General features: G+C 41.4%; 1 protein-coding gene across 1 annotated transcript; it reads left to right on the top strand.

Moving 5' to 3' along the window:
- Positions 1–291: 291 nt before the first annotated feature.
- On the top strand, positions 292–3,283 carry LOC112771499 (probable GTP diphosphokinase CRSH, chloroplastic). The gene is made up of 4 exons (XM_025816263.3): positions 292–892; positions 1,192–2,130; positions 2,284–2,568; positions 2,806–3,283. The coding sequence occupies exons 1-4, from the start codon at positions 485–487 to the stop codon at positions 2,938–2,940; spliced, it is 1,767 nt and encodes a 588-aa protein (XP_025672048.1). The 5' UTR covers positions 292–484; the 3' UTR covers positions 2,941–3,283.
- The last annotated feature ends 10,960 nt before the right edge of the window (positions 3,284–14,243 follow it).

The following is a 14,243-nucleotide window of genomic DNA, read 5'->3' as shown; positions in this document are numbered from 1 at the left end:
GAATAATTCGAATCTGGCCAATTCAAATTACTATGTGCAGCATGTGTGAGTGTAATTCGAATCAGCTTGATTCGAATTAGTGGGTGTGTGCCTTTGAATATAATTCGAATCAACATCATTCGAATTATGTATAAATGTAGTTCAAATTTAGCTGATTTAAACTATATATAAACATAATTTGGTTGATTCATGAACCAGATTTTGATTTGGCAGATTTGTGTAAATTTCTTCTTCCCTTGGCTTATCAATGTGAATTGCCCTCGTTAAATATGATTTATTTAAAAAAGTATATTTATTTATGAGGAAAAAAACAGACCATGGAAACAGAATTCAGTATGGCCCAGAATAACGTCAATATTGAGGTAACCAATAAACCGAAGCTGAAGCCAGAAAACGAAAATGGAAACGGAAACGGTAGCCACCACATAACTTGTAATCGGAAACTGTAATCATCTTCTTCAAGGGGAGAGAGAGATCGAGTTTAATGGAGCTACTGCGGTTGCACCTGCACCCTGCTCGTGATGTCCCCGTTCACTCTTGTCTCTCCAACTCCACCTCCGCCTCCTCTCTTCTCCCCACCTACCACCTACTCTCCCTCCGCCGCCGCCGTTTGCCGCGTCCGGCGGCATGCTCGGCCGACGTTGACGCCGCCCTGCCTCTTCCGTCGATAGCGGTGCCGGAGCACGCCGGCGGGAAGATGGTGGTGGAACTCATCGGAGCATTCAACGAGCTGACGGAAAGGATGAACGTGCTGTCAACGAGCTCATCTCGTGTGCTGTTCAAGTCCCTGAAACTCTCCATTCCAATCTTGCAAAATTGCCCTCTTTCCCCTGATGGCCGTTCCCCTCTCTCCAAAGCCTTATCCGTTGCCTTCGTCCTCGCCGATCTCCAGGTAAACAAAATTAAATCGATATAGTGATTGAGTTTCTTTGTTTTGGACTTAGCAATATTCTCGAAGGAATGCTGAGGTGAACTTGTTTATGCTACTTTTGACAAAATTGGTACATTCAAAATCTAGTTTGTCTGTATATATATTATAGTTGGATACACTGATTTTGAAATTTGTTTTGGCAATTTTACATATCAGTGCATTTATTTCCCTTTTAGCCGAGTTGTGACTACTTATGTTTTTGAGCAATCTGTTATATCGTTGCCGTTTTTATTGTCTCTTTATAGTTAATGTGAATACAGATGGATGCTGAGGTTATCTCTGCCGGGATTTTGAGAGAGGTCTTCGAGGCGGGTGAAGTGACTATACATGAAATCCGCAACCAAATCGGTACTGGCACTGCGCACCTGCTGCATGAGAGTTTGCGTTTGAAGAACATCCCATACAGAGTTGATGTTCTGGATGATGATAATGCTGCTGCGTTGAGGAAGTTCTGCTTGATTTACTATGACATTAGGGCCCTGATTTTGGACTTGGCTCTGAAGCTTGACATGATGAGGCATCTCGATTATCTACCAAGATATAAGCAGCAGATCCTTTCTCTGGAGGTTATGAAAATATATGCTCCTCTTGCTCATGCTGTGGGAACTAATCACTTATCACTTGAGTTGGAAGATCTCTCATTTCAGTACCTATTTCCTTATTCTTATCTGTATGTTGATACCTGGTTGCAAAGTCATGAAACAGGGGGTAGATCAATTATTGATATATATAGGGAAGAGCTATTCCAAGCGCTAAAAGCCGATACCTTGCTCACAGCCCTGGTTGATGATATATCAGTTGAAGGTCGGTATAAAAGTCGTTACAGTACGATGAAGAAGCTCTTGAAGGATGGTCGAAAGCCAGAAGATGTAAATGACGTGCTTGGCCTGCGAGTGATATTAAATCCAAAGCCTGGAGCTGGATATAGTGCATCGGAAGCTGGTGAGAGGGCATGCTACAGAGCTCATCAAATCATCCAATCTATGTGGAAAGAAATTCCTCATCGGACAAAAGATTATATTGCCAGCCCCAAACCAAATGGATATAAAAGCTTACATATGGCGGTAGATGCAAGTGACAATGGTAGGACCAGACCATTGATGGAAATACAGATCAGAACAACTCAGATGGACAGGTTAGCTGTTGGCGGAACGGCATCACATTCATTATATAAGGCAGGCCTTACTGATCCGGTGGAGGTCGGTGTCTTTTGCACGTCTAATAATTAAATATGTAACTTTGCATGGATTCTTTAAACTTAAATGACTTATTTTACTTAGTAAAAGAATTTACTTCCAATATTACTGTGAGAACTATTTGGGAACTTATGTAAGTTATTTGTTGGTGCTTAGGCAAGGCGTCTGAAGACAATCATGCTAGCTGCAGCTGAGCTGGCAGCTCTGCGACTTAAAGATCTTCCAAACACAAACCATAAGGGGATTGAGATTGACCAGAGGGATAGAGTGTTTCGGCTTCTTGATAAGAATGGAGATGGTAAAATTAGCATAGAGGAACTTACAGAGGTAATAGAAGAGCTCGGTGCACCAGGAGAAGATGCCCGAGAGATGATGCATCTCCTTGATTCAAACAGTGATGGCTCCCTGAGCTCTGATGAATTCCATATGTTCCAAAAGCAGGTGATTTCATACTCTTTCATGAATAGGGAAATCTTTGATTATTCTATGTTATTCTTTGCATCTTCGTGCCCTTTTCAGAAAATTGTGACAATTATACTAATTGGTGAATAGATAATTTGTGAGTAGATATTTCTTTCTACGTAAATACCATTTTCTGGTTTGTTGCCATAAAGCTAGCTGATTCTCCTCTCTTGTCAATTGTAACCTTTTTATCTTTTGGTTAATTTGATTTTGCAGGTTGAGTTGGTGCGTTGTTTAGAGGCTAGAGATGATCAATACAAGAAATTGTTGAATGATAAGCTTCATATGGCAGATGACAGTGGTTTGATTCAGGTATATAGTAAGGAGTTTGGAAACAGGCTTGCCAGTTAGTGCTGCATCCAATTGATATGAACAAAACTTTATGATATTATTATGAAAGGTTACCCACCATGACCTCTCTTACACAAATCCAACAACCAATATTATAATAACAACAACCAATCGTCCTCGTCATCGTCGTCAGCTTAAGCAAGCCCCAGATAACTGATATAATTGCCATGTAAATAAGTTTTATTTTTTTTGGTATTGCCATGTAAATAAGTTACTAACGGTTGCAGGCAAGATGAGCCTAAATGAGCAGTTTTTCTCGGCAACCTTAGGGCTGTCAAAATGGGTCGAGCCCGTTGGATAGGCCTGTTTAACCACTTAAATAAACGGATTTTGGCTACCAAAATAGGTCTGCAAAGATGAGACGTTTAGCCTTAATAAGAAAGAAGGGTTTAGGAAAAAGAAAGAGGTGGTCAACGGAGGTCAGGTGCTTGTCCGACGGCAGTTGGTGGTGGTATGACGTTGGTTCGGTGGCAGCCGATGGTGGTAAAATGGTGATAATTGGTGGTGATGAAAAATTGTGTTGTAAATAAATAACAAAAATAAAAAATCAAATTATTATATTAAATTTTAAATCAAACCATTTTCTATATCCTAAATATAATAATTCATTCCAATCCAATTCATATCAATTTATTTCAAATCAAATAAAATAAATTCTAAAAATATTTTGTTCTGAACCTACCTGTTATGACGGGTAACCGGAGATTAGTGGGTTGAAATTGTTGGGTTGGCCCAATCATCTGAGGAGGGAAGCCTTCGAGCGGGTTTGCGTCTTTGGGGCCTCTGTCCGACTTGTGAGTATGAGTGAATGGGGGGTGGTACTTGCAAAGACACTCCGATGTCTAAGTCAGCAAAGGTGTGAGCAGGTCTAGAAAGTATTGGGACTTAGAGATACCTGAGAGGTGTCAGTGTATTTATAGTGGTAAACCAATAACCACCGTTGAGGTAGCTCCACCTTTTAAGGTAGATAACTGTCCATTTATCTTAGGGAAGTTGAGATATGGCTCCTGGAAGTGGGTTGAGAGATTTTAGGGGCAGTTACTCATTTGAATGAGTGTCTATCTGCCAGCTGATCTTCGTCCCTGACTTCTTTAAAGCAAGTCGTATCAAGAACCGACTTCTCAGGGGAAGGTCGGTGGCAAGCGAGGCTCAATTCTGTGGGTTGGGCCTTTCGTTTGGACCTGGGCCTTAGCGTTGGGCCAGGGTATGAACAGTGCTTCTACTCGAGCCCAATTTCTTTTAAGAGTTGGGGTCAAGTATTTAAGTCGGGACCGTAGCCGACCTGATAAGGAACCGACGTGATGTTTCAGAACCGACGTGTTTTAAAAAATTCTCAACAGTCGCGTCTAATCAAACGTTGCGTCCGTTAGGGATTTGTATATTCATACGCGGGGATCAGTTACATTGGGAACAGTGCCCCTCTTTAAATGACGGCTTCCGTTTTTACCAATATGCCCCAACGTTTTTATAAATACTTTCCCTCTCTTTCCTTGCTTCGTTTCTGAAAACTTTCACACTTCCTCTGCTTTGTTCGGAAGAAGCTCTTGTTCGAAGAAATTCATCTTTCTCTGCCCCTATCCTTTTTTCAAGCAAAGGTTAGTTTTTTCTCTACTCTCTTTTTACAAAGTGCTTTTGTTTGCCTGTTTTTATTTTAGAGAGGAGGGTTGGCTTGTAGGGTTCTAGTGACTCTGTTTTGTTTGATTTCAGGCCCCTTAGAGACCCTATTTTTTATCCTTTTTCTTTTTCCTTTGTAGGTTTCTCTAACCCTTTCTAGGAAAAAATGTCTTCTATAGAAACCCTTGCTCAATGGGTGGATGTCACGGTTCTGGGGGAAGAACCTTTTGTTGATACCGACTTCATCACCAACTTTCGCACTCATCATAGGCTCTGTACTTCTGATGAGAATGAGCCGAAATATGAACTGATTGCCCCGGGTCTGGAAGACCGGGTTTGTTTTGAGAGGGCTTCTGAGGCAGCCCATCATTTTTTCTATATGTATGAGAGCATGATTACCCGCCTAGGCATTTTTCTTCCTTTTTCCGATTTTGAGATTGCTGTTTTATGCCATTGCCGTGTTGCTCCTACCCAACTTCACCCTAATTCTTGGGGTTTTCTGAAAATTTACCAATTTATCAGCCATGCTTTAGACTTTTCGACTTCTTTAAATATTTTCTTTTATCTTTTTCACATGACCAAGCCCCTTCAGTGGGAAAAATAATAAGCAGCAGTGGGTGTCTTTTCGGGCCATACAAGGCCGGAGGATTTTTACCCTTTTTGATGAATCCTTCCATGACTTCAAAAATTTCTTTTTCAAAGTTCAAGCTGTAGAGGGTCACTACCCTTTTTTTCTGGATGAAAATTCTTCTCCTCGCTTTCCTCTGTACTGGCTAGAGGCCTCTTCTTGTGAAAAATATAGTTTGGATGATTTGGATGAGGTGGAGGCGGCCATTGTGGGGTTCCTCCGAGAAGTGTGGGGGAGAGCCCCCTACCTGGATACAAAAAAGTTTCTACAGGGGTCTTCGACCTTTATTCAGGCTTAACTAGGTAGCTTTTTGTTGTTTATCATATTTTCCGACTTGTTTTCTCCGACTTGTTTTGCTGACTTTGGCTTCCTAATTGCTTTTACAGAAATGGTGAAGAAGAATTCTAGGGAGTCTTACCAGAGAGTTCAGGAGGCCAAAGTGAGGTCTCGTGCCAGAGTCGGCGGCGCCAGGGTAACTGGTCCTTCTCTTCCTTCCCCTCCCCCTCCTTCTCACAATTTGGGGACCCCTACTCGTCCTATTGTTGTTTCTTCCTCAGCTTCTTCTCAGCCGTCCCCTCCTCCCCGATCTTCCCCTGAGGCAGAAAAGAAGAAGCGCAAGACTTTAGAGTCTGGCTCTTCTTTTGAAGGTGAGGCTAAGGTGGATGCACCTCAGTTTGTTCGAAAGCATATCTATCCTCATACTCGTATAAGTATGGATGATGCTTCTGTTCGAAACCACCTTACTATTCCGGCTCAGGAGAGTATCAGGGCGGCTGGGGTGTGTACAAAGTTCCTTGATATTTTTGAGAAGACTCCCCTCAGCTCTTTAGGTTCAACCTTGAGGGTTGAAGAGCTGGAGGGGAGGCTTCTCTTATATCAAGGGCAGGAGAAGGCGCTGAGGGAGGAGGTCATCAAATTGAAGGAAGAGATGGATGGCCTTCAGGAGAGGGAGAGGAAGTTGCAGGCCCAATGTTCCATGGCTGAGGGCCTGAGGGAGAAGGCGCAGGAGAGTTATTCGAGTTTGTTCGAGGACCTTGTGGAGATGAGGAAGGATCTGATGAGAGCTCGGGAAGCCTATACAGAGTTGGAGGACTCCATTGCTGACGAGGTTGAAGAAGCATGGAGGATCTTTAAAGAACAGGTCGGGGTTCTTGCTCCCGACCTAGATCTCTCTCCTTTGGATCCGGATTAAATTGTGGTCGATGGAGCTATCGTTTCTCCTTCCTCTCCCCGCTATGTCACCGAGTCTGATCTAAAGACTCGGGGGCAGAGGATAATGGAGTCCCCTTCCCGATCAAAAGATGCCCCGAGTTCTTCGAAGGCTCCTGGAACTTCCACTCTGTTTCCTATGGATATTTCTCTTCCTGGCCCTGATGGCGTTCCGACCACTCTCCCTGACTCTGGTGGTGACGTCCTTCCTAGCTGAAAAAATTTGTTGTGGCTATATGGGGGCCCGGCCTGTGGGTCCCCCTCTTTTTTAAACTATTTGTTTTTTTTTATGTGGTGGTGGTGGTCTGCTGACACTTTCTTGGCCTTTTATGGCCGTAAACAAAATATTTAAAAATACCCTTTTTTGGATAAGGATTTAGGTTATCTTTCTTTGTCTTGTTGTGTGCATGCTTTTCTGTTTAGGTTTCGAAAAACCTTTTTTGATCTTTTAGAAAACCTTACTCTTGGCTGACTGTCCCTTCTTCTAAATTTCTCCTAAATTTTTGGGACAGCCTTTGCCTTGGTGCTCATAGGTTTTCTGATCTCTTTTTGGTATTCCTTATACTCAATTTTTTGATTTATTAAGTTCTTATGACTTAGGTTATTTTTGCGATGCATTTCTCTGTTTCTCGGTTTTCCGACTTGTAAGTCAGATAGTTTCTGAGTTTATCACGATCAACTTTTATAACCTCTTTACACCGACTTGTACCTCGTCGTTTCATCCTGACGACCATCTAGGTCGGTTCATGGGATTTTCACGCTTTGTCGAGCTTAGGTCGGTACGTTTCGTAGAAAGAAAGAAAAACGAAAAGGAATTTATAAGAGATATCGGAAAAGACTTTTGTTTATTTGCGAAGGTACTTTGCTGCTACTAAGGGCTTTTTGACTATCTATAATCCCTTAGTCTCTACTGTGATGCCTCGTTAAAAACCCCCCTTCAGAAAAAACCCTTTTCTTTTGGGAAAAAATTATGAAGTTGGGAAAAGAGTACATCAAGGAGTAGAGTTCGCTTTTAACTATAGTACCTTTTCATATTACAAGCATGCCACGACCTTGGTAACTCGGTGTCGTTTAAGTCGGTCACCTTATAATAACCTTTTCCTAAGACCTCACTAATTTTGTATGGTCCTTTCCAATTAGCAGCGAGCTTTCCTTCCCCAGATTTGTTGACTCCAATGTTGTTTCTGATTAAGACTAAGTCGTCTGGGGTGAAACTCCTTCGAACGACTTTTTTGTTGTACCTAGTAGTTATCATTTGCTTCAATGCTGCTTCTCTTATCTGGGCTTGATGCACGAAAAACTTGTCTCACAACAAATTCCCTTCGGCAAGTGTACCGAATTTGTCGTCAAGTAAAAACTCACAATAGAGTGAGGTCGAATCCCACAAGGATTGATTGATCAAGCAACTTTAATTAGAGGACTGTTCTAGTTGAGCGAATCCAGAATTTGAGTTGAGAATTCCAGAAAATAAAATGGCGGGAAGGTAATTGACAGGAAAGTAAATGCTAGAATTATAGATCTGAAAGTAAATGACGGAAGGTAAATTGCAGAATTGTAAATGGGAATGGGGGAATTGCTCATTAAAGTAAATAACAGAAATTAAAGAGAATGGGTAAGATCAGAAATGGGGAGTTCATTGGGCTTAGGAGATGTTGCATTCTCCGGATCAATTTCATTTTCATCTCTTCCTCAATCAATGCATTCATTGATCTCCTTGGCAATCTTAAGTGATTGAATTACAATTTCTTGTAATTCAATCTCTCAAATCTTGATCAATAGCCAATTCCTTGGTCAATTGCTCATGAGAAGAGATGAAGTATGGTCACTGATTATACCACATGCATTTCCCAAACCAAGTGTTGAGAGGATTATAGTCACATATCCATCCAAACCCAATTTGGTCCAGCATGAGAAAGCATTTCTAGCTTGATCTCTTCATTCCTCTTTCAAGGTTCAGAAGAGATCCAAGTATGAATAGCTTCCTTTTCAAGATAACTACTCAATTGGATGAAGATCGAAAGCTTTCAAGTAAAATCAAGAGAAAAGATAGAAGAAGAATAATGAAAACTAGTATTGATCCATCAAATTACAACAGAGCTCCCTAACCCAATGAGAGGGGTTTAGTTGTTCATAGCTCTGAAAAATGAAAACAAAGATGGAGAATACATGATGAAAACTTAGAAGTGCAGAGAAAGTAAATACAGAGAGTAGTTCTATGCTAGGAGTCTCCCTATAATTTTCCAACTTCCAAAATATTTCAAAGCTACTCCTATATATACTACTCTTCTGTTCTTCTAGTTGATTCTTCAAGTCTTGGGCCTTTGGATCTTGAGTTTGAAGCAGTTCTCTTCTTCATTGGGCTTAGCTTTTACTTGCAGAGAGAAAGTATGAAGTGGGCAGGGGCTTTGGATCAGGAAGTTAGTGGTGTTAACGTTTAGTGAAAATATGGGTTCGAGAACGTTAGTGACAATCACCTTTTTCACTAACGTTCCTCACCAAAGTTAAAAGCCACGTTAACCTCAACATTAGTGGCACAAACGTTGCCACTAACGTTTCCACTATGTCCTTCGCACACGTTATTGGGACCCAACTTTCCCAATAACGTTGAGAAGCCTCCCCCTTCCCTACGTTAGAGTCCACGTTAACTTAGTTAACGTGGCTCTTTTAACGTAGGCTTGTCATCCTTCGAGAACGTTAGTGACACTTACCATTGTCACTAACGTTCCAAATTGCCCCTATTTTCCACGTTAGAGTCCACGTTAACTAGGTTAACGTGGCTTCTAACGTGGCCTTGCTAGCCATCTCCAACGTTAGTGACAAAGTTGAGTGTCACTAACGTTGGCTCATCTTTCCCTTATCCACGTTAGCTTCCACGTTAACTAAGTTAACGTCGGAGTTAACGTGGCTCATGGTGGCATGTGTGGCTCCTTCCAACGTTAGTGACAATGTTGGGTGTCACTAACGTTGGCGATCACCTTCTTTCTTCACGTTAGCTTTCACGTTAACTAGGTTAACGTGGGAGTCAACGTGGCTCATTGGGGGCTTGTGTTCTTCCAACGTTAGTGACAATGTTGGGTGTCACTAACGTTGTCGACCACTTTGTTCCTTCGCGTTAGCTTCCACGTTAACTAGGTTAACGTGGGAGTTAACGTGGCTTAATGTGCTTTGGCCAACGTTAGTGACAATGTTGAGTGTCACTAACGTTGGCTCCCCCCTTTCTTCTTAACGTTAGAGGCCACGTTAACTAAGTTAACGTGGACTCTAACGTGGCCACTCATGATCTTGGTCCAACGTTAGTGATAATGTTAAGTGTCACTAATGTTGGCTCCATTTCTTTACTTCCACGTTAGAGTTCACGTTAACTTAGTTAACGTGACTCTTAACGTGGGCAATGATGGCTTCGAGAGCGTTATTGGCAATCACTTTTCTCATTAACTTTGCAAGTTACTCCCATTCCACGTTAGTGTTAACGTTAGTGTAACTAACGTAGCCACTAATGTGGTTCTTTTTTGCTTCCTTTGTCCTGAAATCAAGCAATAACGTGCATCAAAGTTCTAGTCCAAGTCATGGAAAATGCAACATCCAATTTTGTCCTTAAATTCATGCAAAATCCTCATGAAATCATGTAAAGTGCACAATGTATGCTTGAATCAAGATGTAAGTGAATATCTACCCAAAACTAGCTTATTTCCTAAGGAAATGCATGAAACTACCCTAAAAACAGTAAAGAAAAGGTCAGTGAAACTGGCCAAAATGCCCTGGCATCACAACACCAAACTTAAAGCTTGCTTGTCCCTAAGCAAGTACTGGAACAAGAGAATGATGAATGGAATGCCAAGAGAAATGAGTCATTCTTGTGGAATTCATGTCCCTGGTTTTATGGTGGTTTCATGCATAGCAACTTAGGTTCATTCCTGGCTTTCAGACCTTTATCTTGTCATAAAACACTCACTTTGATTGCATCCCATGAGACTTTTATTCATTGATCCTTTTGTTGTTATTTCAGGGCTTATTTGTGTTCTTAAGCTAAGTGCTCTGTAAGGGGGCAACTCTTTAAAATAAGCTTTCAGCCAAAACTCCCGAACCAGTTGGTTCAAGGTGCTAGGTGTTGAAGCACGCCTAAGGACTTACTTGCTCAAGTCTCTCCCCCATACATACACACCACAGGCACATAGTTTATTTATTTTTTTTTCTTGAGACCTTGGTGTCCAGCACCTCTTTGGGTTTACTAAATGCTCTGTGGTGAGGGTTACTCTTGATAGTGGACTTTCAGCTGATAATCCCGGGTTAGTTAAGCCAAGTTAACAAGTGATAAGGCACCCCTAAGAGCTTATTCATCCAAGTAGATCCCTCACACAGGAGCACTACAGACACATGCTTCAAGATTAAAACCATTGGTGCCTAGCCTTATTGCTTACTATTTTTCTTTTATTCCTCAACTTTGATTGTTCTTTCCCTTTTTCTTATTAGGATCTTCTTATTTATCTAATCTCATGGGGTGTGTCTCAAGCATAGTATTCCTGACAGATAGTTGTCTTCCCAGCTTATGGTTGAACCAACTTAGCTAACTTATGACCACACCACAAACTCATGGACTTACTCCCTAGTATGAACTCCACTCTGGTCTTTTGAAAACAATCATTCTCTTTTCATTTGATTCAAAAGGGACAAGCATACAAGTAAGTAAAGAAATGATGCAGTAACATAAAGACCAGCGACAAAAGACCTATGCATCAAAACTTTAAAAGACAGAATTAAAATAAAGTTCAAACTACGAGCAACTATTAATCAAAAGTGCATCCGGAATTCCAATTTTCAACAATTCTGGGTACAATGGTATTAAGTACAATACAACCTTCTGGTGACGATTTCTAGTTGCCTTCTTTCTTTGTCACCATCCTAATCCTTGCTACCTCACTTCCTTGGGTGAAAGTGCACCATTTCCTCATAAGATTCCTGCAAAGTTATTTGAAGTTGCTTGTTCCCAAAGCACTTGAGAAATAGTTAGCTTGCATGTATGCTTGTGATTTCTGAACTTAATTTGGTGTGTGAACACCAAACTTAGTTCCGTGCCTAGTACCAAACCTTGCATATATGCTGAGAACCTCATATCTTATTGTTAACAAAACACTTATTAACTAAAGTCTAACTACATTTAAGTGGTTTCCCTTGATTGGTTGGAGCTAGCAATGTGTTTTGGGAGTGGAGTGTAATTCTAACTACTGTCCTTTGGTGAAACACCAAACTTAGAATTACACTATCACTCTTGGATTGTTCTGGTGTGGAACACCAAACTTAGCTCCTTACAATACAGGGGAAACAACTTGTGATCTTTATTGAAATAAAGGTGAAAAGGAAAATACCTGAGGTTGGGTTGCCTCCCAACAAAGCGCTTCTTTATCGTCACTAGCTTGACGATTCCTCCTTCACTTGAGATGATAGTTTACTCTGGAGTTTTTCCCATGTTGCCCAGGTAATGCTTGAGTCTTTGTCCATTAACTGTAAAAGTCCTCTCTGAACCTTCATCCATGACTTTGATGTGTCCATATGGCGATACTTTTGTGACAAGAAAAGGTCCGGACCACCTTGATTTGAGTTTTCCTGGGAACAGTCTCAATTTGGAATTGTAGAGAAGTACTCGCTGCCCCTTTTCGAAACTTCTGGGTGCAAGACGCAGGTCATATCTTCTCTTTGCCTTCTCTTTGTACATCCTAGTATTTTCATAGGCTTGTGACCAGAATTCCTCCATCTCTTGCAGCTGTAAGATCCTCTTTGCACCAGCGGCAATGCTGTCGAAGTTTAGTATCTTGATAGCCCAGAGAGCTTTGTGTTCCAGCTCTAGTGGTAAATGACAAGCCTTACCATACACCAGTTGATATGGGGACATTCCAAGTGGTGTTTTGAATGCTGTTCTGTATGCCCAAAGAGTATCATCCAACTTCTTCGACCAATCCTTTCTTGATGCACCCACAGTCTTTTCCAGAATCCTCTTTAGCTCTCTGTTGGATATCTCAGTTTGTCCACTTGTTTGGGGATGGTATGGTGTGGCTACCTTATGTTTTATCCCATATCGTAGGAGAAGAGCTTCTAGTGGTTTGTTACAAAAATGGCTTCCTCCATCACTGATGAGTGCTCGTGGGACTCCAAACCGGCTAAAGATATTCTTCCTGAGGAAGTTCATGACCACCTTGTTATCATTTGTTGGGGTTGCAATAGCCTCTACCCACTTGGAGACGTAATCTACTGCTACCAAGATGTAATTGTTTGCATATGAGGTTGGGAATGGTCCCATGAAATCAATTCCCCACACATCAAACAGTTCCAGTTCCAAGATGAAATTCTGTGGCATCTCATTTCTTTTGGGCAAGTTTCCAGATCTTTGGCATTCATTGCAGCTCCTTACCAGTTCTTTTGCATCCTTGAAAAGTGTGGGCCAAAAGAATCCGCTTTGTAACACCTTTGCTGCTGTTCTGTCTCCTCCAAAGTGGCCTCGATAACATGAGCCGTGGCAGTTCCATAGGACCTCTCGTCCTTCTTCTTCCGAAACACATCGTCTAAGGATTCCATCTGAACACTTCTTGAAGAGATATGGCTCATCCCAGACAAAGTACTTTGCATCATTCATGAGCTTCCTTTTTTGATGTTTATTGATCTCTGGAGGTAATGCTCCAGATGCCTTGAAGTTGGCAATGTCTGCGAACCATGGTGCTTTGTGAACTGTCATCAACTGCTCATCAGGGAAGAGCTCGTTTACACTTGTATCATGTGCTCCACCTTCATTATGAGGAATCCTGGATAGGTGATCTGCTACCTTGTTCTCCACTCCTTTCTTGTCTCTGATCTCAATATTGAATTCCTGCAACAATAAGATCCATCTTATTAGTCTTGGTTTTGATTCTTGCTTGGCAAACAAATATTTAAGTGTTGTGTGGTCTGTAAAAATAATCACTTTCGCACCAATGAGGTATGATCTAAACTTGTCAAATGCAAAAACTATTGCTAGAAACTCCTTTTCAGTAGTGGTATAATTTCTTTGAGTATCATTAAGGACCTTGCTAGCATAGTATATCACGTGGACTAAGTTATCTTTCCTCTGTCCCAACACTGCCCCAACTGCGAAATCCGATGCGTCACACATCAATTCAAACGGTAAATTCTAATTAGGTGGGGAAATGATAGGAGCAGAGGACAACCTCATTTTCAAATTTTCAAAGGCTAACATGCATGTTTCATCAAAGATAAATGGTGTATCTGATACAAGCAGATTGCTTAAGGGCTTGGCTATCTTTGAAAAATCTTTAATAAACCTTCTGTAAAAACCAGCATGCCCTAAAAAGCTCCTAATTGCCCTGACATCACTGGGTGGAGGCAGTTTTTCAATAAGTTCTACTTTGGCTCTATCAACCTCAATGCCTTGGTTAGAAACTTTGTGACCAAGGACTATTCCTCCTGTCACCATAAAGTGACATTTTTCCCAGTTCAAGACCAGATTGGTTTCTCGGCATCTTTTCAATACCAAGGCAAGGTGATGTAGGCAGCTAGGAAAGGAATCTCCGAATACCGAGAAGTCATCCATAAAAACTTCAATGAATTTTTCTATCATATCTGAAAATATAGAAAGCATGCAGCGTTGGAAAGTTGCAGGTGCATTACATAGCCCAAATGGCATGCGCCTGTAGGCAAACACTCCATATGGGCAAGTGAATGAGGTTTTCTCTTGATCTCTGGGATCAACCACTATTTGGTTATATCCTGAATAACCGTCGAGAAAACAATAATAAGCGTGCCCTGCGAGTCTTTCCAACATCTGATCCATGAATGGAAGGGGGAAATGATCTTTTTGTGTAGCCTC

The sequence above is a fragment of the Arachis hypogaea genome, chromosome 18 (genome assembly GCF_003086295.3).
Source record: "Arachis hypogaea cultivar Tifrunner chromosome 18, arahy.Tifrunner.gnm2.J5K5, whole genome shotgun sequence".
Classification (NCBI taxonomy): domain Eukaryota; kingdom Viridiplantae; phylum Streptophyta; class Magnoliopsida; order Fabales; family Fabaceae; genus Arachis; species Arachis hypogaea.
This window is presented reverse-complemented; position numbering and strand designations above follow the sequence as displayed.